Below are 23,621 nucleotides of genomic sequence, written 5' to 3' on the forward strand. Positions count from 1 at the left end.
ACGGGGCCAGAAAGGGAGGAAGGGAAAGTGTTTGACAAAAGACCCCATCTGTGTCATTCATTCCACACTAGGTATATGCCAGCTTGTCTGATTTGCTAGGATTTTAGTCTTTCCAGTGTGGTCATCTGCTCACAACAGGCAGGGAGCAGCAGAATAGTAAACACTGCCATTTGTCAAACAGGTTGGGTTCAGATGGATTTCTCTGAGTGACCAGGAGGAGGAGTAGATTTTCCCGCTTACAATACTCAGCACAGACTTTTCACCTTCATTAAGTGAGGACAGTGGCACATCTTAATGACTAACATCTGGATGTCACGTTCACACTCGGTCCTCCTCTAGTGAAGGAGGGAGCAGAGCCAGAGGTTGACAACGAGGCGAGTGGGGGCTAGATCTTCCCAGCTGAATTAGTGGCCATCTATACGGTGTCACTGAAGCCATCTCTCTGCAAATAGCTCTTCCTGGGAGTCTGTTGTGGGGCCTGCTATTCCCATGTTCAGGATAAATTATACAGGGAAATATTCAGGGTGTGCAGGAGGCCACTGGTACATCAACACTCATTCATTCAATGAGTATCAAGTGTTCACTTAATATGGAGGGATACACAGAGACATAAGCCTACTTTAAAGAGTTTACAACAGTACTCTGTTGGACAGAGAGGACACCAAGTGAAATAAGTATGCTTTTCAGTTGCATATCATTTAGGAGTTTGCCAGTTGTCTCTCAGCAGGACTCTGACAAAACAGGACACCAGAGGTGAGGAGGAGGGACAAGCTTGGCCCATGGGGTAGGGATTGTAAAGGACATCAATGGCCCTGGGTGGCCTGAGGACCCTGGGTGCATGGGGGTACGGGGAGCACCAAGACACTTTGGAAACATGTGCGGTAGAAAGCTCACTAGACCACACGTCCTGGTGTAAAGCCCAGATTTACCCCTCGCTAGTTATAGAAGCCTAGGCAAGACTCTCTAAGCCTTAGTTTCCTCATCTGTAAAATGGGAGACAATAATACAAGCCCTAGCCATACCACAGCATTATCGGGGGACTCAAATGATAATCAAACAATTAAATTCATGGACATCAAATTCGTGGGAAGTATAGACACCCTTGAAAATGCTCCCCACCCAAGGTTCTATTGTTGTTCACATTACACCACAACTGGCTTCTTAAAATATACTGGATGTGATTTAACAGCCTTCTGCAGGGTCAAGATTTTGAACCTCATGATTCTGAGTCATCACACACGCAGTTCTCAGAAGCCAAAGGGAGGCAGAAACTCCCCCCAAGAGCCTGATGGCTGTGACTCTTCGTTAATTCTGCTGTCTACTTTTATGTTTTCTCTGTCTCCTTACTTGTCAGACTATAGACTGTCACTTCTCTCGGCTCTAACGGTGCCTGTCTCGTCCCGTTGTGGATATGACAACCAGATAACGAAGTTTATTAGAATCGTGTGTAAAGTGAGGGAACACTGGTTCAGGTAAAACATAGACACTGCGTGCTTGGGCTCGCCACCATCTGTCTAGCAGCACAGGATCTTTTTAACTTCCGTCTTGCCTGTGGCCCACATGGATTGCACAAGTCCAAAATATGTACTTCACTTGGGCACCACCAGCCAGCCCTACTCAGTGCTCTCCCACAGTGGGACAGCAGAGGAGACACTGGATCAAAGCGGAGTTGATAGAAACAGGTCTCTGCCCCAAGTTCTCCTACCCCTGGTTCTAGCTGGCTTTGGTCCTTCTGTTTTCTTCCCTCCCACCTGCCAGGTTCCGTTCCACCAGTAAGAAGAGCTCCTGTCTACTGAGTGCTTCCTCCCTGCTAAGTACTGTGCCAAGTACTCTGCATTGTTTATCTCATTTCGTCCTGAGAACAACCCTATAACGTAGACACCATTATCTCCTTCTCACAGTGTCATGCAGGATGGCATGTGGGGTCTCAGCTCCCACTCCCCACATAAAAATGCAGGACATGGTGAGGCCAAAAAGAAACACCCACAGAGCCATAGATAGGGGAGTCATATCACTATAGTCTCGCTGGCGACTGGGTTGGAGACACAGGAAGCAGGAGCCCCACGATCCGCAACCTGCCGTCTACTTCTCTGCCAACCAACCTCACTCTCTAACTGCAACCCGCGCTTGCTAGCTCAGCCACCATCTTCTTGGCCCCCATTTTTCTACTAGCATAGCCACAGCAGTTATATTAGTGGCCAGTGGCTCACTGGTTACAGGTGACGGCCAACTAGCCACAGCTGATGGCCAGCCAATCACAGTTGATGGCCATCTACTACCCGAGCCAGCACCTTTCCATGTGAGGCCGAGAGCCTGGAAACTGCACTCCTGGCTCTGTCCCCACACCCCCTTTTGATGACTTCCCTCTTTTCATCCCAGAAGGTACCAGGGGAGTTCTCCAGTCCTGGAGCTGAGCCCAGTTGCTTCAGCTGCTCCAGGTCCCCAGAGGCAGCTCTGGTCCCCGCTCTGCCTCTCTCATTAGCAGTGGGGCCTTAGATGAACTCTTTAAGTCCTAGTCCTCAGCTATCAAGTGAGACCTGCCCGGCCTCCTTCAGGCGGTCGGTGTGAGGGTCTGGAGTTAGCATGGTGGGCAGAACTCCCAGGGTGAGTTACTGTGAAGTGGAGGGAAAGTGTCACGGCAGATGTACTGATGTTGATCCCCAGCTCTAGAAGCCATCGGCTGTTCGTGCTCTCTCATTAGCTTCTGACCCCACACAGCATTTGCAAACTGTTTGGGTCTGGGTTGGGGGCAACTGTGACCATGCACAACTCAGCCCGGGGGCGTCGGTCTCCTCTGAGCTCGCATATGATCTACCGACAGCCTCCTCCGGCACTGATTCCTCAGGCCTGTGAAGCCAGGCCAGGCAGGTCATTCCGTGCTTTCGGGGTTGTCCTCCTGCACAGGGAACTGAGACTCCAATTCCAAAACAAAAGGTGTAGGGAAGCAAAATAGGAAAAATCCATCCCCAAGAAGATGAGTCCCGCAGATCACAAGTGCTTAACGGAGCTCGCTGCCGGGAGGACACACGGTTTCTGCGCATGGTAGCAGTTCTGCAGAGATGACACTGCAATCAAGTCTTCGTGACCATACCCTAGAGTCTCTCAAACCTCAGAAACCTGCTGTCCAGCTCATCTGGGGACGGAGGAGGGGCTGGCATGGTGCAGTAGGGAGAATAAGGATGGCTCCTCTTTTCCTGCTGCCTCAGCCAACAAGGGGATCTGGTCGGTGTGTGGACAGTAGCGGGCAAACATGCTAGCATGGAAAAGAGGAGAAGGAAGCAAGGAGAAGAGTGTGGGGGCAGCTGTGGGACAAGGGCCTGCCTCTTCCCAAACCAGCTGTGCCAGCTGCTCTTCGTGCCTGCATATGGAAGTCGCTGACGGACGTCTAATCGAGCACCTGTGGGGAGGCCAGGTCCTGCTCTCCAGTCTTTGCAGGGTGAAGTGGGGAGACCAAGGGGTGATGGGTGCTCACAGCAGGGACCCATTCTGATTGGTCACAGCCGATACCTATTCTGGTTGGTCCCAAAGATTCCCAACTGTTAAATATTTCGAATATCACCCCTAGTGTGTAACTTCAGTACTAGAGCTAGTCTTTGGCCAAATTGCAAAAGTGTTGAAATATAGGGGGGCCCCCTATTCTGGTCTCCTTTGGGTTAAAAACACTCTGCCGAGCCCAATGCTTCCTAATCAATCCATTTTGACAAAATTCATTCAAATAAAGGTTTTCTAATGTTTTCCCTCTCCTCTTCGTGCCTTCAATTTAGACCTTAGAAGAGAAACTAAAGCATGGTCAACTGCCTCAATAAAATTTACTGTTAGTGGTGGAATTTCAGGTATCTGAGAATAGGGACACTCCCCCCAAATCGTGATTAATAATCATAGTGTAACAGGAAGAGCTAATATTTACTGAGTGCTTCCCCGATGCCTGACACAGTGCTAAGCATTTCACACACACTTCATCTACTCCTCACACAGCCCGATGAAGTAGGCTCTATTATTACGAAAGGACGGAGCCAGCCCAAGGCAGGGTAAGGAACTTCCTCAGGGGCACAAGTCACCAGTCAGCATCTGTCCAGCCCACCTATGAGGAGGCTCACATGGCACAGCCAGACTGTCCCACAGTAGCAGCGAAAGCAGCAGCCAAGGCTGGGCTGCCACGCTGGGAGGGGAGGTAAGACGTAGGTCTATGACACAGAAGACACGCCGAGTAGAATGCCACCAAGGGTCAGCATACACACACTCCTGGTCCAGATACCAGACACCAAGGTGTTTCACCCTTTTCTCTCAGGAGCTGAATAATTCAGCTTTACCGCCATTTTTCTATCAGGCATGTTCTTGGTAAACTCACTCTTGCAGCTCTTTCCCGACCTCTCACCTGAGAAGCTCATTGTGATAAAACCATGCATGTTCATGTTGCACATTTTGGGGAATTGTAGGAAAAGAAGAGAGGAAAAGCCATGCATTGTCCAACCACTGTTAACATTTTCGAGTTTTTACTTCTAGTCTATTTTTTTATGTATTATTTTTTTATCCTTATTTTAAACTGTTACGATCATACCATCTATACCACTCTGCCTCTTGCTTTTTAAACCTACTCATTATTACGTAAACATTTTCTGTTATTGTAAACTCTTCAAAAACACTAGCGAAGTACTTATATACCATTCTATTTAGTAGATGAGCCATAGTTTAGTTAACTATGCAACATGAATTTGCTAAGTTCAGATATTCACGTATCAGGTTTTAAATTGGTAATGTTTGCCAACATCTGAGTTCTGTGTGTCTAGGAATTAAAGGGTCACCGCCCGTCACCCAGTTTGAATCGGGATCATTTTTTTACTTCAGGATGAGTTTAAAATTGTACTGAAGTAGAATGAGAGGATTCTATAGACAATGTCCCTGAATCTCAATAAGGCCATTATTTAAATCTGTTAGGGCCTCTGTGTGGACAATGAAGAAACGTGAACCAGACAACTATATAATTATGTGAATTCACCACTGGTTAGACAACTAAACCTGAGGAATGCGAGCTGAGGGTCACTGTCACCTAAGCCTTTCACCTAATCTCTTTACACATTTTAAAATCAGCGATATGGGTGAAGTCCTAGCAGACAGGCTTCAAACTATAAAGCTCTAAGGGATAAGATTATGTGATAGAACAAAGATCTCATCAGGTTAGAATATTAGCCTGAAGAAGGGGGCGGCTGGTTAGCTCAGTGGGTTAGAGCGTGGGCTCTTAACAACAAGGTTGCTGGTTCGATCCCCACGTGGGCCACTGTGAGCTGCGCCCTCCACAGCTAGATTGAAACAACTACTTGATTTGGAGCTGATGGGTCCTGGAAAAACACACTTAAAATAAATAAAAGTTTTTTAAAAAAAAGAATATTTGCCTGAAGCCAGTTAGATGAAATCTATCAGGGATAAGCATAAAGTCTTGTACGTGGGCTAAAAAAATCAGCCATCTAAAATAGAGAATATTGAGCTTACCACAAGTTAGTTGGCTACAAACTCAATAGGAGCTAATAGTGTGACATGGTTGCCAAAAAACCACCTGCAGCATGAATGGCGATTCATTTACAGAGCAGAGATAGCACATTCCCATCGACTCTGCCGATTAAATCACACAGCATCTGCTCTGGAAGACACATTTTAAGAAAGTGTCTGACAAATAGGAAATGGTCAATGAAAGGAAGTCAGGATAGTGTGAGTTCTGGAAACACTGTCATCTGAATAGCCAACAAGGCAGTGTGACTCAATGGCTAAAAGCATGGCCTCTGAAAGCACTGCTGGGCTTTGAAACCCAACTCTGCCATTTACTAGCTGAGTGACCTTGGACAAGTTACTCTCTGTGCCTTAGTGTCTTCATCTATAAAATGGGGACAATAACAGCACCTATTATGTTGGGTTGTTATGAGGATTAGGTAGGTTAAAACATATTGAACACTTAGAACAGTGTCCGAATATTATTGTACGAAGATGAAGGGGTTCTAGGATGCAGAAATTGCAAGGGACAATGATAGATGCCTTCAAGTATTTGAAAGCTTTATCCTGAGAGGCTCTTCAGGACCATACTCAGTTCAGTATAAAAGCAGAGTCTTGGCTTCTTCATTAGTCAATACGCATTTACTGGGCTAGGTGCTAGGAATACAGAGATGAATGAGATTCATATTCTTTCCTAAGGGCCTCACTATCTATTGGGGAAGGGGCATGTAAACAGATAATCACACTAATGTAAGGATAACTGCTTTGGGCAACCAGAGGAAGATGTAATTACCTCTCCCCTGGGGAGTTGGGCAAAGCTTTGCAGAGGTGGGACTTCTGACCAGGATCTGCAGGGATAAGTAGTTTATGTGGGAGCAGCAAGAACAGTGTGTGGGACCAGAGCTGTTACTGAGTATGGTGTTTCCCAGGGAATGGTGACAAGTCAGTGACTTTGTAGCACAAGGTGAGTGGGGTGGCAGCAGATGAAGCTGGAGATGAGAGCTGGTGTCTCCCAGCTCAAAGAAGCGTGGTACTCATACAGGAGGCAGCCAGGAAAGTCAGGGCAATCAGAGCAATAAGACACTCCCCTCTGAGCCTCCTATTCCTATACTACTGTCTTCTCAACAGGCAACTACAGCAAAGGCTGAACAAAGAAACCACATTTCAGGAGAAAATTGAAAAGGATTTGATTCAATTTTTTAATCATCCTTCTTTAGTACCATGTTTCCCCGAAAATAAGACCTAGCCAGACCATCAGCTCTAATGTGTCATTTAGAGCAGAAATTGATATAAGGCCTGGTCTTATTTTATTATAAGACCCGGTCTTTAATATAATATAATATAATATAATATAATATAATATAATATAATATAATATAATATAATATAATATAGTAAATCTAATCTAATACCGGTCTCATATTAATTTTTGCTCCAAAAGACACATTAGAGCTGATGACCCAGCGAGGTCTTATTTTTGGGGAAACATGGTATAAACACAGGAATATCTGTCTGTAGAATAAGTCAGTGTCATGTTCCTGAGACATTTACAAACTGGGAGTACCCAAGTGGAGAGATTGTGGAGAAGGACTAGAACTTGGGACCCTTTTCACGAAGACTGAAGATACTGTCTAAAAGGAAATTCCCTTACCAGAAAATCTACTGGTATAAAGGGAAAGAGGAGCAGATTATTCAACACCTATCCCAGACTCTCCCACTTAATTCCACTTAATAGTATGCATTAAGCATCGCTATAGGGATGTAGAGATAAGTCAGTCATCAACACTTCCTTCAAGGTGCTTAAAATCTAGTATTGAAAGATAATTAGCTACATAGAGCATTACATCATTAGATAACACAGCTGGCCACTTCTGGTCATGATGGAGTAACTGGTATTGGATTTGCCCTCCTTTACAGTTACAGTAAGTAACTGTAAAACTGGACACTCATGCATAGCAGATGCTTTTAGACATTGGACAGTAGGCTATGTAGGATCCCTAAGAGAAGGGAAGGAATCACATAAGGTGAATTTCATGTTCACCCTGGCACTCTGCCTGGGTGGCTTTCCCAACCACAGCACAAGGAGCTGGAACAAAGCAGAACATGACTGTCTACTGAGCTAAGAAAGTAAAGACTGGAATCTAGGGCTGCTGGAGCATCTGGAGCTGGTGGGAGAGGATACTGGAAATAAAGAAGCTTCATAGGGTAGAGAGAATTTTGTTGTGGGAGGCAGTTCCCACATAGATCTTTGGTTGAGAGCTGTGCCGCACATTCATAGAGACTCTGGCAAGATCAAGCAGAGAACAGTTACTTTGGAACTGAGCAGAACAGGGATATTAGAGGTTGCAGAGAGATTGAATCCACAGGAGTTCCAGCCCAGCCAGATGGGAAAAACCTTGTTAACATTCCAGGCATTCAGGTGAGACAATAGAAAGGCCCTGTCATAGGAGTAAGGACCATGTTCTAGAGTAACAGCTATTCTAGGCCTGCCCTATCAAAGCCTAAAACCAAGACTTAACAGGATTAAGAAGAACAATCAGTAAATTAACTGCTTGCCGGAATAAAATTCACCACTCATTAAAGGAAGACAATATAATTCAGGCTTCTTTTAGAGTATGAACTGCAGTAAACAACCAAACCTTACTAGAAATGTGGAGGAGCAGGAAAATGTAACCTAAATTCAAGAAAAAAAAATGTACTCAATAGAAAAACAAACCCTGAGAAGCCGCAAGTGTTGGAATTATCAAAGACTTTAAAGCAGCTATTATAAATATGTTCAAGGACGTAAAGGAACATATAGTCTCAATGAGTGAAGAGATGGGGAATCTCATCACATAAGTGAAAACTGAAAAAGAACCAAGTGGAAATTCCAGGAGGGATATTCATCCAAAATGAAAAAAATTCAACAAATGACAGAAAATTGGAGGTGGCTGAAGAAAGGGTCAGTAAAACTGAAGACACAGCCATGGAAATTATTCATTCTGAAAAAAGGAGTGAAAAAAAATTGGACAATCTTTTGTGGCAATACCAAGCTGAGTTAGCATCTATGTTATTGGAGCCCAGAAGAGAAAAAAGAGAAAATGGGGCAAAAAAAATAATTGTCCTTGCTCCAGTCTCTTTACCTGGGTACTCCCAAGTTGTAAATGTCCCAGAAACATGACACCGTCTCATTCTATAGACAGATATTCCTGTGTTTACAATCCAATTTGGTGAAGAAAAAAAGAATCAACTTACAGATCCATCTAGTGAAGTAGTTTACACCACATCCAAGTAATTGAATGAATCCCAAGTAGGATAAATACAAAGAAAACCATACCTGGGTACAGCATAGTCAAGCTTCCGAAAGGTAAAGATCTATTTAATCAACCACTCAACCACTCACCCCCAGCAGAGAGCCAGACCCACAGGCACATGCAAAAGAGTGAACTTTGATATGAAGAGAAAGGCAGCAAAGCATGGCTGGTATGCACTGGTACAGCTAGGCCAGTTGTTAGAATAATGAAATACCTATAAACGGGTTGGAAAAAAACCACTGTTCCAGGCCCCTGATTTTCTCACTCATCCCCTTGGCCTCATTCCCAGATACTCCTGGATCTCCCTGTGATCAGGCAATAAAGAATCAACTCCTTGCAAGGAGGGCACCTCTAGGACCCTGCCTTAGGACTCTGGCTGGATTCCTTTCTGATTGGTTGGTGCCTGGGCCATGCTAGTTATTAAATATTATAATATTGCCCCTGGAGCTAAGTGAGGTTGCTTCCAAGAAAGGGAGGCCTGGGTGTGGTGTTCTGGGAATGGGTAAAAGAGGACCCCAGGAGGCCCAGGGACAGCATGAAGACCTTGCTCCTAGGGGCAGGGCTATAGTTAGAAGGAGAAGGGGAGCACTGAACCAGCAAAATTAGCCTGCCACATCGGCCTGAGTGTTCAGGGACACTTGACTCTCTAGTACAACCTCTGTTCTAATTCCCTAGGTCATATTTTCCCTTTTAAAAAGGGATATTTCATAGCCTTTTAAATACATCTTTTCAGCTCCATCGACTTGGAATAATATGCTTAGTGGCTTAAGAACTTCTGGCTGGGCCCTCAGCAAGTTATCCTTCCACATTTTCTCATAAAACCCCAGGCTCTGAGTATGGCTGGGCCTCTTCCAGTGCCAGCACTGTGGACTCCCGTCTTATTCTGGGATCCTGGGAGGTTTTCCATCTGCAATGTGGAAATTATCCAAAATAGAAGCACATAGAACACCAAATGGACACTCTCTTGTTTACCAGCAAAGACCCTATTTCTGCCACTGAAAAGAGCTTTCCTCCTCCTAGTTTCAGTTTCAAGGGAATGTGTGCTTTAGGGAAGCTTTCTGTGTGTCCTCCCAGGCAGACAGGTAGAGGTTATCATGACCCAGACAGACCAGAGGGCATCAAAGGAAGACAGTGGTCAGGAGAGGGAGGAAGAAAGTGAGGAGAGTCGACGTGAAAACTGGCATAAACACTGCTGACCAAAACCCTGCACAAAGCATTTCGTAGCTAGCTGCATGCGTTCAACATCATGTACCTCTTTGCCTGTGTTGGGACCTTGACTTGAACCACAAGCTTTAACAAACTACAGTAATTTGCTGAGCCTTCCATCAAACACTCAGTCTCCATGAACTGTGAAATGAAAACCAATGTCTATTTTTAAATAACATCTAGTGAAGTCGTTTACCCCAGCACGAGTATATGTTTCCTAAAATCATTGTTTATATCACCTAACTATTGTTAAAATCAAACCTAAACAGAACCCATAGTCTTTTTGGTTTAGGTCCCTGGTGTGTGCAGCTTTCTGCCAAACTTGAGTGATGGTTGACCAACCAGACAGTTTCCAGTGTGACCGAGGCCCTAGAAGTCATCCTGCCTAAAGCCATCTTCACAGTTCCCTGTCACAGTGCCCGATACCCTCCCCATTAACTATCCTTGTTAGTTCAGGCACCTGCTTCAAATACACCAGTGTTATCTGGGAGGAGTCCCGAGCCTTCTTCACTGGGCTGAAGATGGAGAATCACAGCCGGGAACAGCAGCACACACATGATGAGCATCAGCCGTCTGTCCACACGCAAGCCATTCCACATGTATTCAGACTAGTAGTTCTGAAAAGTGAAGCAGCACAACCCCCCAGAGGCTTCTTAAGACACCGCTTGCTGGGCCCCACCTTGAGTTCCTGACTCAGGAGGTCTGCGATGGGACCTGAGAATTGGCATCTCCACCAAGTTCCCAGGAGAAGCTGAAGCTGCTGGGCCAGCACCCACTTTGAGAATCACTGTATTCGTTGATTTCTAAGGGATCTTCATGAGATATGGAGGCCAAGTGTGAAAGCACTCTGAGACTGAATGACGTAAGAAGACAGAGGACTGTAAAGTAGAGAGGAGCAGGACCCAAAGGTGGGCCGGCTTAGCAGGAAAGTTAGACTTTCTCGAATGACCCAACAAAACACAAGAGCCTTTGTTGCCCAAATTCTGATGGGTCCCTTACCCTTGCTTTCATTCCTGGGTATTTTCTGCCTACTGCCCCCAGGAAAGGCACATCTCCTGGCAGTCTCCTGGCAGCCCCAGCCAGGATGAAAGGCAGTTCCTTTCCCTGGCCACCGGCAGCCCCTTCCCGGAGGGGAGTGTTCACACTGCTAATCAGGCTGTCAACATGCTACTCAGACCTCTGCACGGTTTCCTGAGGGCCCCTGACATTTCTTGGAATTTACACAGAACTCTGTGAAGTCTTCAACAATGCTTTTTTTCTCTTTTGAGATCACCTACTTCCTAATAGGATAAATTCAAAGGAAAACATGCTCTGACCCTTCATCCGCCTCTTCTCAACACAAATAATAAGGAACTAATTAGCAGGTCTGCCAAGAAGGCAGGCAGAAAAGGGTCCCTAACAGGACCACAGGCTGGGAAGCACCTTTTAGGTAGGGCCTCAGGACTTTGGTCACCATATCAGGAGTTGGTTTCATCTCAGTGGAAGAGAAACTGACGTCGGGGTGTCTGTCTGGTATTATCACGGCCTTCATTGGGAATATTGTTCTGTTAGTGATTTGAGCTGACATCTGACAACACTTGGACATCCCCACTTTGATTTCACTCTACCATGAATCCTATGAAAGAAGCAGAAAAGGAATGATGATCCCATTTGGCAGACAAGACAGTTGAAAAGAGCGGCTCAGAAAAAACAGTAGACATGACGTTGAAACACGGGTGTTGTACTCTTGGCTCAGCCACTCATTGTGTAACCTTGAGAGGATCTCTTTTCCTTTCCAGACCTCAGTCTTATCATCTGTGAAGTGAAGGGAATGAACAGAATGATTGTGAGGTCTTCTTCCATATCTCTTCTTCTAGGAATAAGCTACACAAGGAAAAGGGCTTGCCTGAGGGCATGCAATTAGTGAGGTGAGTAATAATGTCAGAAAGACAAGTATTCCCCACGCGCCTCCGTTGAGAGAGAGCCATCAGAGCACACCCACTGCCACCCAATGCCATCTCCCTGACAGTGTGGCTACTGGGGCCTTTGGTTGTCCTCTGGATCTCACAAAGACCAAGACCACTCGGGGTGGAGTGGCAGGTGGACCTGTACCCAGAATGCTCCCTGACTGTGATTGGAGCCCCAGTGCTACCAGCTGCTCATTATAGAAAGTTGTTCACTTTGGCACCTTTTTCACCAAACAAACACAATGGGCGCCTACCCCGTGCCAGGCCCTGTGCTGGGTGACAGGATGTGAAAGTGGAGGAGCGTTACTGTCCCTCTATGAGGAAGTCACAATGAGGAGAGTGAACCCAGCTCCATACTGCGGGGTGCGTTGTGCTTGGCCAAGGAGCCGGGTCCAGCCCCCAGATGAATCACAACATCTGATCCCGCACTGAGATGAACCAGCCTGAAGAAAGGGGTACCTTTCATGTAACTTACACACGGGGGCTAGCTGCAGTCCAGGTGAGCATGACCTTTTCAAGGTGAACACAGGATCACAGGAACACATTTTAGGAGGAGTCAAGTTTAGAGCAGTTTGCATGTAGGTGTCATGTTTCCATGCACACCAGGGAGAGTACATGCATATGTCTTACTCCAACCAGTCCATTGGCGGGAAGAATTTTGTGTTCTCCTTCTGAGAGGCAAACCTTCTAACCACACAGAGTCAAGAACTCACCTGGCTCCTTGTCTTTAATGTAGTGGCGAATCAGTAGACAGCCAACAAAATCAACTGGGCCATGGCTCAGGCACAGTGATTAGACTCCCTGGGCAAAGCACGACAAACACAAGATGGCCCACAAGGAACCAAGGGGCTCCCAGCCTAGGAGAGTACAAAAGACACAGACACCAGCACCCATAAGACATAATGGTTGATGCTAGAAGATCTGGGCTATGAGATGGGGAAAAAGCGACACGGAAATTCAGAGGAAGGAAAGATTGCTTCCCACTGGGGACCCAGAAGGCCTTCATGAAAGAGACGGTGTACGGAACGACCACGCATCAAGATGCAAGACGGCCCAAGTTCTAGTACCCCTTCTGCCACCATCAGCCAATCTTGAGAAAGCCAGTTCTCTCTGTTTGATACTGGACCGTTTACCCTAGATGCCTCCCAGCATTATGAGGATTAAACGAGAACTGATTTAAATGCACATGGGATAAATAAAAGCACCAAATACAGAACTCTTCATCATCACTCAGGGAAGAGAAGGGAGGAAGCTAGAAGCAGAAGGTGTCTGAGGGAGGACGCAGGTGGGGGCGGGGGGTGCCTGCCAAACACAGAGCTGATGGGAACACCTACTGGGCTCATAACTGGCTCCAGTGATTTTTAAAAAACTCCAACAGCTGATTTTATTGAAGAGAGCCCAAGAAGAGTAAGTCAGAGCATCTAAATGTCTCCGCAGCAGGAAAATGAAAGTCCCAATCAGAGAAGTGGCTTCCTGCCTGGTGAACCTGGGTCCCTTCCCCGGCTCCCAGCACTGGGCCTATACCAGGCGTGTGCTCAGCAGACACTCGTGAAATGAAAGGATGAGGTCCTTACGACTTTCCAAGGGGCTTCACATTCATGCTGCACTTCAGACCAGTGGGGCAGACAGGGCACGTATTTCATCCTTGTCAAAGATAGGGCGAGTCAGGCTCCCAGAGGGGGAGCGTCATGTCCCCAACTAGCCCCGTCAGACGGGAGCCCAGACCCCTGCCTCTTCACACAGCGTCACTTCCTCACACCGCGCACCTCCTAGGAATTATGACTACAGCCAATCTTTTCCCCAACAAACCACCTTCCCTGACTTTCCTGGAGGCTTTCTAGGTGCTGTTCTGAGCACTTTCCCTGTAATACTTCACTTAGTCAGACCCTGTGAGCAAAGAAGGTCTTACCTTTATTCCCGATGTACTGGTTTATTCCTATTCAGAAGGTGGTTTCATGCGTCCCAGAAATAAGGGTATCATGGATTCTCTTATCACCAAATAAAAACTGATCTGAGTTAAAACCTTTGGTTTAATTGTTTGGAGTCATTGCTCCTTAGAAAAGAACATAAAAACAAGCACAGGGCAATAGGAAGACAGGACGACATTATTTTTGTTTGTTTGTTTGTTTGTTTTGTTTTACATGGACATTCCTGCCTACAGAGTTGGCTGTCCGTTTTGACAGATGGCCTGGCTGCAGGAGGCGGGCAGAGGGCAAACTCATGGTTAAGGTGGCACCAAGGAGCTAGAGCCAGCTGAGCTGATTTGGGCTCTGAAATCTGGGCCAGAGTCCAAGTTTTAGCCAGTGAGGGGGGGACAGGGAGCCTCCCCCTGCCCTAGGCACCATCCCACTGCAGCTGCACCAGACAGGTCAGTGACTGTCTGCTTCTGTGACCTCCTGACTGCAGCAAAAAGGGCGCTGAAGCATGTTCAAGGTCAGCTACCCTCCCCTTTCATTAACCACTCTAGCCTCTTGGCTGACAACAGTTTATGGTGCACCTAGGGAATGTTGTTAGTCTAATAAAAATTCATGGCATTAAGGGTTTGGCAGGAGGTTGGAAATGACACTCGAGCCCAACTCTGCTGAGGGGTGCCTGGTGATATGTGCTCAGGCTGAGGTGCTTACAGGCTCCGCTGAAGTGGCAGGGAGAGGGGGTTGGGAAAAGAGGGATCGAATTTAAGAACCTCCCAGCCCTGGAAGGGAAGAGTGGATTAGGTAAGAAGAGGTCTAGGGCCTGGAGAAGGGGTGTCAGTATCTCCACCAGCATGGCCGGGTCATCTCTGATCTCTGCAGAGGGTGGAGCATTTAGCCACCTACCACATGGTGTTCCAATAGCACCACCCAGACCCCCATAGCTTTAGTATCATACTGAGGAGCCAGGGCGCTGGGTCTCTGGAGAGCTGAGTCCTTCTCTGGATAATGGACAAGGAGGACGAGTTGATCAAATTAGCTGCTTGTGCCCCTTGTCCACTCACTGACAGAGAGAACGGGACAGAGTTGGTCAGCTTTGATGGGAGGAGAAGGCAAGAGGAACCGGCGTGTAAGGCTGGTGTGGTGGGAAGCTTCATCAGGAGTCCTGAGCAGGAAGCAGGCAGAGGAGGTGGTTAGGTGGATAGCAGGGGTGAGAGGATGCCAGCGGGAAATTCACCAAGCACACAATTTGAAAGCCATAGTGTTTAGAGCTGGAAGAAATCTTAGAGCTCATCTAGGCCAACACTCTCTTATCTAGCCTAGGGTTACAGGTCATGGCCACGTGGCAGGGCCAAGACTAAGAACTAGATAACTCTTTCCCCCCAACAACAACTTTTCAGAAGTGTGACCTTTCCAGCACCCTCCAACCTCCCCCAGAGACTGACCCCAGTCCCCCAATTCCCAAAGAACTGGTAATTCCCTCTTGTACACTGAGCATTCTTGAGGAGTCCATGGGCCGCCCCGTCAGCCATTCAGGCCACACATACCTTGTGCGAATAATGCTGGTCCACGATCCTCGCCAACCCGAAGTCGCCGATCTTGAGCACAAGGTCCTCCGTGCTGATGAAGATATTGGCCGGCTTCAGGTCTCTGTGCAGCACATTGGCCGAGTGGATGTACTTGAGGCCGCGGAGCAGCTGGTACATGAATAGCTTGGCGTGCTCCTCCGTCAGCGTGCCCTGCTCCAGCAGGCGGGCCAGGTCGGTCTCCATGTACTCCTGGACGATGTAGGCCACGCTGAACTTGAACAGCTCGCCCTGTAGGTCGGTACCCTGGGGCCCCAGCACCTCATACACCTTCACAATGTTGTCATGGTCCAGGCGCCGGATGATCTTGACCTCCCGGAGCGCGTGCTTCATGCTGCGGGAGTCACTCAGGGTGACCTTCTTCACAGCCACCTTGCGGCAGGCTCTGCTGTCCACGGCTGACAGCACCAGCCCGTTGACACCGAAGCCCAAGGGTTGAAAGTCAACAAAGCGCCCACCGAGGTCATACCCGTAGACACTGGCGATGCAGTCGCCCTTTTCGGCCATGGTTGGCTCAGGGGTGCTCAGGGGCTGCCCATGGGACGGAGGGGCAGTCAGGAAAGGCCAAGTCCCGCTGAGTGGTCTCCTCAGCACACCTCATTCTGTCAAGTCCCAAAGCGGAGGGATGCTTTTTCTCATGGTGATGTCACTGCCACCAGCTCTCTGGAGACAAGAGTGGCACACGTCCATGCTTGCTGAGCTGCAAAAGTTGGAGCTCACACTGTTTTCTTAACCTGCATGGAGAGGGCTGTCCACCAACTCCTGCATATCCCAAGTCCTCCTCCACACTTAGAATAGCTCATACTTCTTTCAAATATAGCATCTTGGAAAGAAAAACCCAGGCTCATTATCTATGTGAGCATAAAGTTTTCCATCATAATGGACTACAAAGAAAAGGCGCAAAAACTCTCCCTTTTAAATCCTTTTGTTAAAAGAAGTTCCTTCTGGCTGAAATGAGGAGCTGCTACTGAGCTGTGTTCCCTCACTGATGATGGTCCAAAGCTCAGTTGTATCACAGCCTCTGACAGCTTGGTAGCTGCTCTCTGTGTCCTGAGCAGAAGGAAGGGATCCCAATAAAGGATTCCAGAGGCTTCTAGGGGCTTCTTTCTACCTCTGCTAGCCCCCCTTTTTATCAGCTCACCTTAGATTCTGCAACACAAAACCAGGCTGGTGAGCATCGGTGAAGAAAGCTGGAGCAACCCAAGCACCTTCCATGAGCTCTCTACAAAGTAACACTTGAAGTCCCAAGTCCGAGGGGAGCTCAGCTGCCAGGCTGGGATCCTCTGGAAGCTTCAGATGGGGGCAGCATCCTGTCACCGTCTCATCCACACCACCGTGAAAGAGACTGTATTCTGCTAGACTCAGAGAGGCTGCAGAAATGTGGCATCTTGCAGACCGAGTCTCCTTCTCTGTCAAAGAAAACGTTGGGTAAATTTCCACACTCCGGCTTCCAACACCTTCCCACTTGCGTGTCTTTTGTTAACCAGCCCAAGTGTTATTTGATCTGTCCAGCCAGCTGAAACACTGCTTGCTCAGGGGATTCCAGGCCTTGCATGGCCCAGCCACCCTCCTGCTGTGTGCAGCGCTCCCCTGGAAGACAGAGAAGATGGATTGATTTGATAAGATCATCAAATGGTGTGCCTTTTATGTAAATGCCTGTTCCCCGAAAGGTTAACATTCACAAATTGTGGGTGGGAATGATCAGCTCTGACCTTTGTGAAACTTATTCCTAATGCTCTCCAAATACACACATCACTAGATGGGAAGGGTGAAAGTAAAATGTACCTAGTTGCAGACAGAAAATAAAGGATCAACAATCTTGTTTTTCCACTTGGATCCCTTTTCTTCCTTCTTTTGCAAATGTCTTTGAATACTTTAATAGGGAATTTGCCTTGCACTGAGATTTAATTACAATTGCATCTCTTGCTTTCCACACAGGTGGCATAAACACACATACCAAATTACAAGGAAATTATATTGCCACCCTAATAAAGGGACTCTCTGCCCAGCACAACAGGGCACAGACTTCTTAGTGCAACACCAGGACTGGCATGGTGAAGTGTATTCTTTTTGATGATGGGAACTAGCTCTGCCATGCAACGGGTCAAAGCCAATCCTGACTGCCCCCTGGTGGCTGCTGATGCAAATTACAGTCAGAGGACCTAAATGGGAAGAAAAATCTGCAAAACTCAAAATGTAAATTCAGACCTCTGAAGTAAAGGCACTAATATCATAGCTTCTAAGGAAGTGGCAAGTTTTATAAGTTTATTAAGTCCATGGACACACAGAGAACAAACACTACATCCAACACAAAGGAGTGAATCTAGCCAGGGCTGCTTCTTAATTCTCATCATACTGTGTAGGGTACCCAGTGGGGATACTTTCATATCTGAACGCTACAACTCAGCAAATGGTAAATAAAACAAAACAAAAGTCAATGCTCTGAAATTAAGAAGGCAAATGAGAGGACACAGATGATCTGAAATAGTAATTAATCAGATCTTCTCAAAAAACTTCTAATGCAAGAAATTTGCCAAGTGTCTGGAACTTAGTAATGGCTTAACAGATGTTACCTATCATTGCCATTGCTGAAAATTCCCTTACACTTGAATAAGATGCATCTACTATTCTGGTGTTTCATCAAATCTTCAGCTGTGTGTTTTCAAAAATCTGTGTGTTTTTATTGGGCCCAGCAGCAAAATAATCATCGACATGCAGAATCTCAGACTGGGAAGCAATCATAACAAACAAGTCCAATGGTCCTCATGGTGATGGTCCTGCTCCCCTGGCTCATTTGAGGAGGTGTCACTACTGGATTTTAATGGGCAGGGTCAGATTTGCTAACCATCCCCATCAGTGAATAACCAACACTCGCCCTCAAATGCCAGCACCCCCACTGAGAGACAATAATTCTAGTCCAAGTTCTCACTTTGCACATGAGGGTACTAGGGTTCAGAGAACACCAGCTCAGTGCTTCTAGCATAGACAAGGTCAACAAACATTTGATGAGATGATAAATGAATATCTTTTCACTCTGTTTGAGGAGTCCTAGCCAGTTAGAGACAGTGCTGGGACCACCCACTCCTGGATTCCTAATTCAGGAGAACAAAAGAGCCATCCCAATGCCCCATGCCATCCCTCCTCAGACTCCTGCTGCTCAGGTTAGGTACAGAAACTGGAGCTTCTGTCACTTTCTACCATAGGCCTGCTCTGGTTCCCAAGGGCACAGCAAACAGAGGCAATTATATATTTTGCTTTATGAAGAGAGGCTTAAGCCTTCTTCCCTTTCCAGATCTCACAGGGTTGTAAACAGAGCCGGGTATGAGGGCCTAAGCAGAGAGGAGATGATATCACCCGCAAGGCGAAAGCAGGATTTGTTTGACATCAGCTGCAATGCAGATAATCTGTGAATAATTAAGAGGTGCTTGATTTATTTTTAAAACTCTTCCCCTTCCCTCTCACAGAGGGAAGGGACTCTCTCCCCTGCGTGTGTGTGTGTGTGTGTGTGTGTGTGTGTGTGTGTGTGTGTGTGTTAGGGATCTTCCTTAACAGGCTGTCAGGTTCAGTGGGCAGGTACCACGGCACCTTGTGAAGTCCCGATTCCAGCCACTCCCCCTTCCTCAAGGACCTCTAAATATGCTCTTTCAATTCCTGCCTTGCCTCTTTGCTTGCCTCTTTCCTGAAATGTTCTCCTCTTTCCTCCCCACTTGTTGAAATCCTGCCCATCATTCAGAATCCAGATGACGTCTCACTTCCTCTCTGATGTATCCATTCCAGTCCTCAGTGACATGTCCCCTTTCTAAACTCCTGCAGCGTTCGTGTGTATACTGTATGTTGGCACTTACCATATACTAATCTGGGCTATTGTTGAACTTTTTATGCATGTGCACCTCCCAACTAGACTTTAAGCATAAGTCCAGGGCACAAAGTAGCACTTAGAAAATAATTGTAGATTGGAAGTACCCGAGGAACACAAGTGACGTCTCCATCACTGATGCCCACATCTCCTAGACACTCAGCCCCCCTTCCTCTGCTTGCTGCTTGTTCAACAGGACTCTTCTCACAACAAGCCCCAACCACTCGGACAAACCAAATTTCTGACCTTCAACCCTCTTAGTATTATCTTCTGTTTAGGTGCTGCCTCTCTTAGAATTTCAACACTAATAAGGCAGTCCTTATTAAATAATAAGAACCATTTCTCTGTTCCCATTTGACTTTACTGGTTTCATCTCTTCTCAAAACCCTTTATTTTCTAAGTTTCTTTCCATCATTTCTCTATGATCTCTACTGTCAACACTTTGTCTTTCTCCACAGATGGACTGATTACAAAACACCTAAGAAGTCTTCTGTGCACCTAAGAAGTTTCAGATTAGTGATTCACTTGTTGTGTCATATACCCAGAGGCATGGGCCCATTGGTCCCAGGGACGGGCAGACTTGTCATCTGGGTATTCACACCTGGGCAGAGAAGTAAGTACGGCAGCTCTTGGCATGAAGCCCAATCATTCTCCATTTGGAGCTGGGACGCAGAGCTACTCTGAATGACAAGTGGGATTTCAAACCGGGGACTTGGCATTCACCTTGAGAAGGAAAAGTCATCAGTTCAGCTGTGCTTGAGTAACACCCAGCAAGAAGAATGCACATCACTCTTGCAAGGGAAGCTCAGGCTCCCACAATTCGTTGGTAAACGTTGTAAAAAAAACCACAGAAATATAAATATCTACCCCAGGGCTCCGAACAGTGGAGCTTCATCTCTCCACTGATTTCTCACTGACTCGCCAGCATTATCTTATTTGAATCAAATCAATTATCCTCTCACACATCCAACCTTTTAATATGTGGAGGCAAACCAGAGACGAGATGGAGTGGGCCAACGGACCCTTTCTCGGATTCCTGGGCCTCTGGTTTACAAAGCAGCTTTGGAAAGTCTAAATTTAGACCCACCTCCTCCCCTGATGAGATCCTCCCGAACCTCATGCTGTTGACTTTCAGCAGGAATTATGGACCCCCCAGTGAGGCGCTGACATTTCACAGACGCTGCTTTCTTCCCTCTCCTGAGTACCCCCAAACTTGTAGGAAATCCTTCTCAGGCAGGGCTGGTGTTTCCAGTCAAACAGGCTGTACAGTGCATGATTCCGGGGACAGCATTCGGGTCACAGTCCAGTCCATCTGACACTAAGGCTCGGGTCCTGGTCACTAGAGGCTAGAGGCTATGGAGACCTGAGATCGGCAGATTTTTTCTATAAAGGTACAGAGAATAAATATCTTAGACTTTGCAGGGCAGACAGTCTCTGTGGCAACTACTCAACCCTGCCTTTGTAGCACAAAAGCAGCCATAGACAATACCCAAAGGGCATGGCTGCATTTCAATCAAACTTTCCTTACAAAAATAGACGGAGGGCTGCATATGGCCAGGGGGCTGTAGCTCGCCAATTCCTGCTCTAGGTTGTGTAGGAACATCCATCCTCTAGCTCTTTCCAGAGGAAGCACTGAAGAGCTTTGTGACCCAAGCCCGTTGCCAGCTCTTGTCCCCATCTCCTCCCTCCCAGACTCAGTCCTCCTGTTGCCCCTCACGGTCGCACTATCCCAGGTCTGCCCCCTGACACACCCAGGGAGGCACCCTGAGTTTGGAACCCCACCTCAGGCTTAGTTAAGCTCACCTGTACGTTTCCTGGGCTCAGGGCCCAGCTCTATGCTTTCCACAAGCTACGTCCTTCTGGTTCTGTGATTCTGTGGCACTGTTGACATCCCTCACTCCTAAACCCCACTTACATTTTAACAGAGGCTTTCTGGAGAGGTGGCAAAGACGACATGATGAAGATGGGGTAAGTAGTATTCTAACTGAAGGTTTACCGTAGGCCAAGGGCTGTGCCTAATTATTTCCGTTGGCTCTCAGAAGAACCCTTTGAGGTCATCATCGTTCTCCCATGAAGCCTTTCGAGGGAAGTGACTTGCCAAAAGTCACACCACTAGTTGGTGATGAATCTGGGATGTAAACTCAGGTCTAACTCCAAAGCCCACACTTCTCATCACCAAAAAACATGATCTGAGCAGACATAGGTGGTTCTCACCATCGGCTCAGTGTGACTTCCTGGGCCTAGTGAAGGACAAGTTTGGGGTAGGCACACTTTGTACTTAAATAAAGTAAGAAGTACCCACTTTTCAGCCTGTGTTCAGCCCCAGTGTGGAGGCCACGGTTAATAAGCTCACTTCATGAAAAGAGAAACTGAGAACAAGAATGTCTAAATGAGATTAAGAGTGGAGGGGAAAAACCCACCAAGTTCAAACAACCATAACACTGCTATCCAACTGTAAACCTCAAATATATCAGAGTCTGTGGCTGCAGGGACTGGCCATCCTAGAGGTGAGCAGAGCTGACCATTCGCCCAGCTGGCTAAATCGCAAAGGCCCTATAAGCTGACACTGGCTACTGACCCAGGAACCATTCCCACTTCCTCTGGACAAACTGAAACCAGGTCTGGGTCAGTCATTGAGCTGTTGAGCCCAACTCAGGGATGAGTCATGTGGGTTGAAACCAGGGTTTCTGAACCTCGGCACGATTGATACTTTGAGCCAGATCATTCTTAGCTGCATGGCTGTTCTGTATATTGTAGAATATTCAGCAGATTCCCTGGCCTCTACCTACTAGATGCCAGTAGCACCCCCCCAGTTGTGACAGCCAAAATGTCTCTAAACATTGAAAACTATCACCAGTAGAGGAGGCAAAATCATCCTTGGTTGATCATCACTGATCTAAACCAGCAGTTTCCAGTAGAGACAGTACTGGCCTCTGAGAAAAAGAGTTATTTATTTCGTGGAGTTGTACAGTGTACTATTGTTTAAAGTTTCGCAGCCCCGGTCCCAACTCGCTCAATGCCAACAGCACTTCCTGGTTGTGTGACAGCCTTACGTATTTCCAAAATCCTCGGGGCCAGTGGTATCTGCCACACCTATTGCTCTTGAGGGCCATGAGTCTAAAGCAATTGTGGTAATTCAGTCCCCCTTTGGCAGTGGTTGCTTTGAGGGTAGTCATTAGATCCACTTCTGGACAATCAGCTTGAAAAGAAAGTCCACCGGGGGCTTTAGGGAAGATGTTTTCCTCCTCTGCTCCGTGTTTGAATGTAGTTGTGGAAGGAAGTGGGGTTGGTGCTGCAGCAGGCACCTTGAGACCACATGGGGACAAGCTTGGGGACAAAGGCCAGCTCCTGTAGTTGGCAGATGAGCCGAGGGCTTTGTTGAGTAGCTGAGCCAAGCCTGGAAATGCCTACCTGCAGCTTTCTCACCAAGTGAGATCGTCAAGCCCAATGGTTAAGACATTTTTACTGGGTCTTTTTTTTTTTTTTAACTTGAACCTGATTGTCTAACGATAGTAACTAGCTAGGTGCATGGTTGGTCTAAGTGGGAAATAAAGAGAAGTAAAACACATAGCTCCTGACCTCAAGGAGCTTCTATTCCTAGAAGGAATAATAATTACAGAAGCAAGAATAGTCAGGAGCTAACGACATGATTCCCACCGCAAGTGGAGCAGGCATGAGGACTAGGCAAATCAGAGAAGGCTCCTGGAGGATGTGGAAGGCAGCTCCTAAGATAACTACCAAAGATTCTGCCCTCCTGGTTCCCCACTCATAAGCCACTCTCCTTAAGAGTGTGCTGGACTTACTGACTCACTTCTAAGGAACAGAAGATGTCAGAAGCAATGGGATGTCACTTCTGAGATTGGGTTATTAAAAGACTGTGGCTTCCGTGTTGGGTGATCCCTCCTGGGGAAGCCAGACGCCTTGTCATGAGGCAGCCCTGTGGGGAGACCCATGTGAGTTCCTGGAAGCAGATCCTCCCCGAGGTAAGCCTTGCGAGGACTACAGCCCAACTGAAGTCTTACCAGAGACTCTGTGTCACAGGCATCTGGCTAAGCCATGCCCGGATTCCTGACCCACAGGAACTATGTGACAATAAACACTGTTTAAGCCACTAAATTGGGGAGGGGGGAGGGTATTTTTTACATAGCAGAGATAACTAATGGAGAGGAGGGGCTTGGAGACCTGCAATTCTTGATGTTTCCAAGATGGCAAAGAGGCAAACTTGGCCTGAGACCTTGGAAGGTCCCTGGGCTGGGGTCCTGGGTCTTACCTAGCTTGGATCTCATCAGATTCTAGAGCCAGACAGAACCTCGGGGAGGGGAGGTACCTCATCCCTCTTTTTT

At 47.1% G+C, this 23,621-nt stretch overlaps 1 protein-coding gene across 6 annotated transcripts in view; it reads right to left on the reverse strand.

The window, feature by feature from the left end:
- MAPK4 (mitogen-activated protein kinase 4) overlaps window positions 1-23,621 on the reverse strand; it is a 129,069-nt gene that overhangs the window by 23,408 nt on the left and 82,040 nt on the right. For 3 of the 6 annotated variants that reach the window (XR_013995293.1, XM_081078860.1, XM_081078858.1), the window contains exon 2: window positions 15,384-17,012. Coding sequence is in view for 5 of the 6 variants with exons in the window: in XM_081078860.1 (XP_080934986.1) it covers window positions 15,384-15,929 (546 nt within the window). In the remaining variant the exon portion in view is untranslated. Of the gene's footprint in view, window positions 1-15,383; window positions 17,013-20,365; window positions 20,480-23,621 lie in introns of those variants that run through there. The other 3 variants (XM_081078862.1, XM_081078861.1, XM_081078859.1) reach the window with 2 other exon arrangements.

Source organism: Rhinolophus hipposideros (assembly GCF_964194185.1).
Source record: "Rhinolophus hipposideros genome assembly, chromosome: 17".
In the NCBI taxonomy this organism is placed as follows: Eukaryota; Metazoa; Chordata; class Mammalia; order Chiroptera; family Rhinolophidae; genus Rhinolophus; species Rhinolophus hipposideros.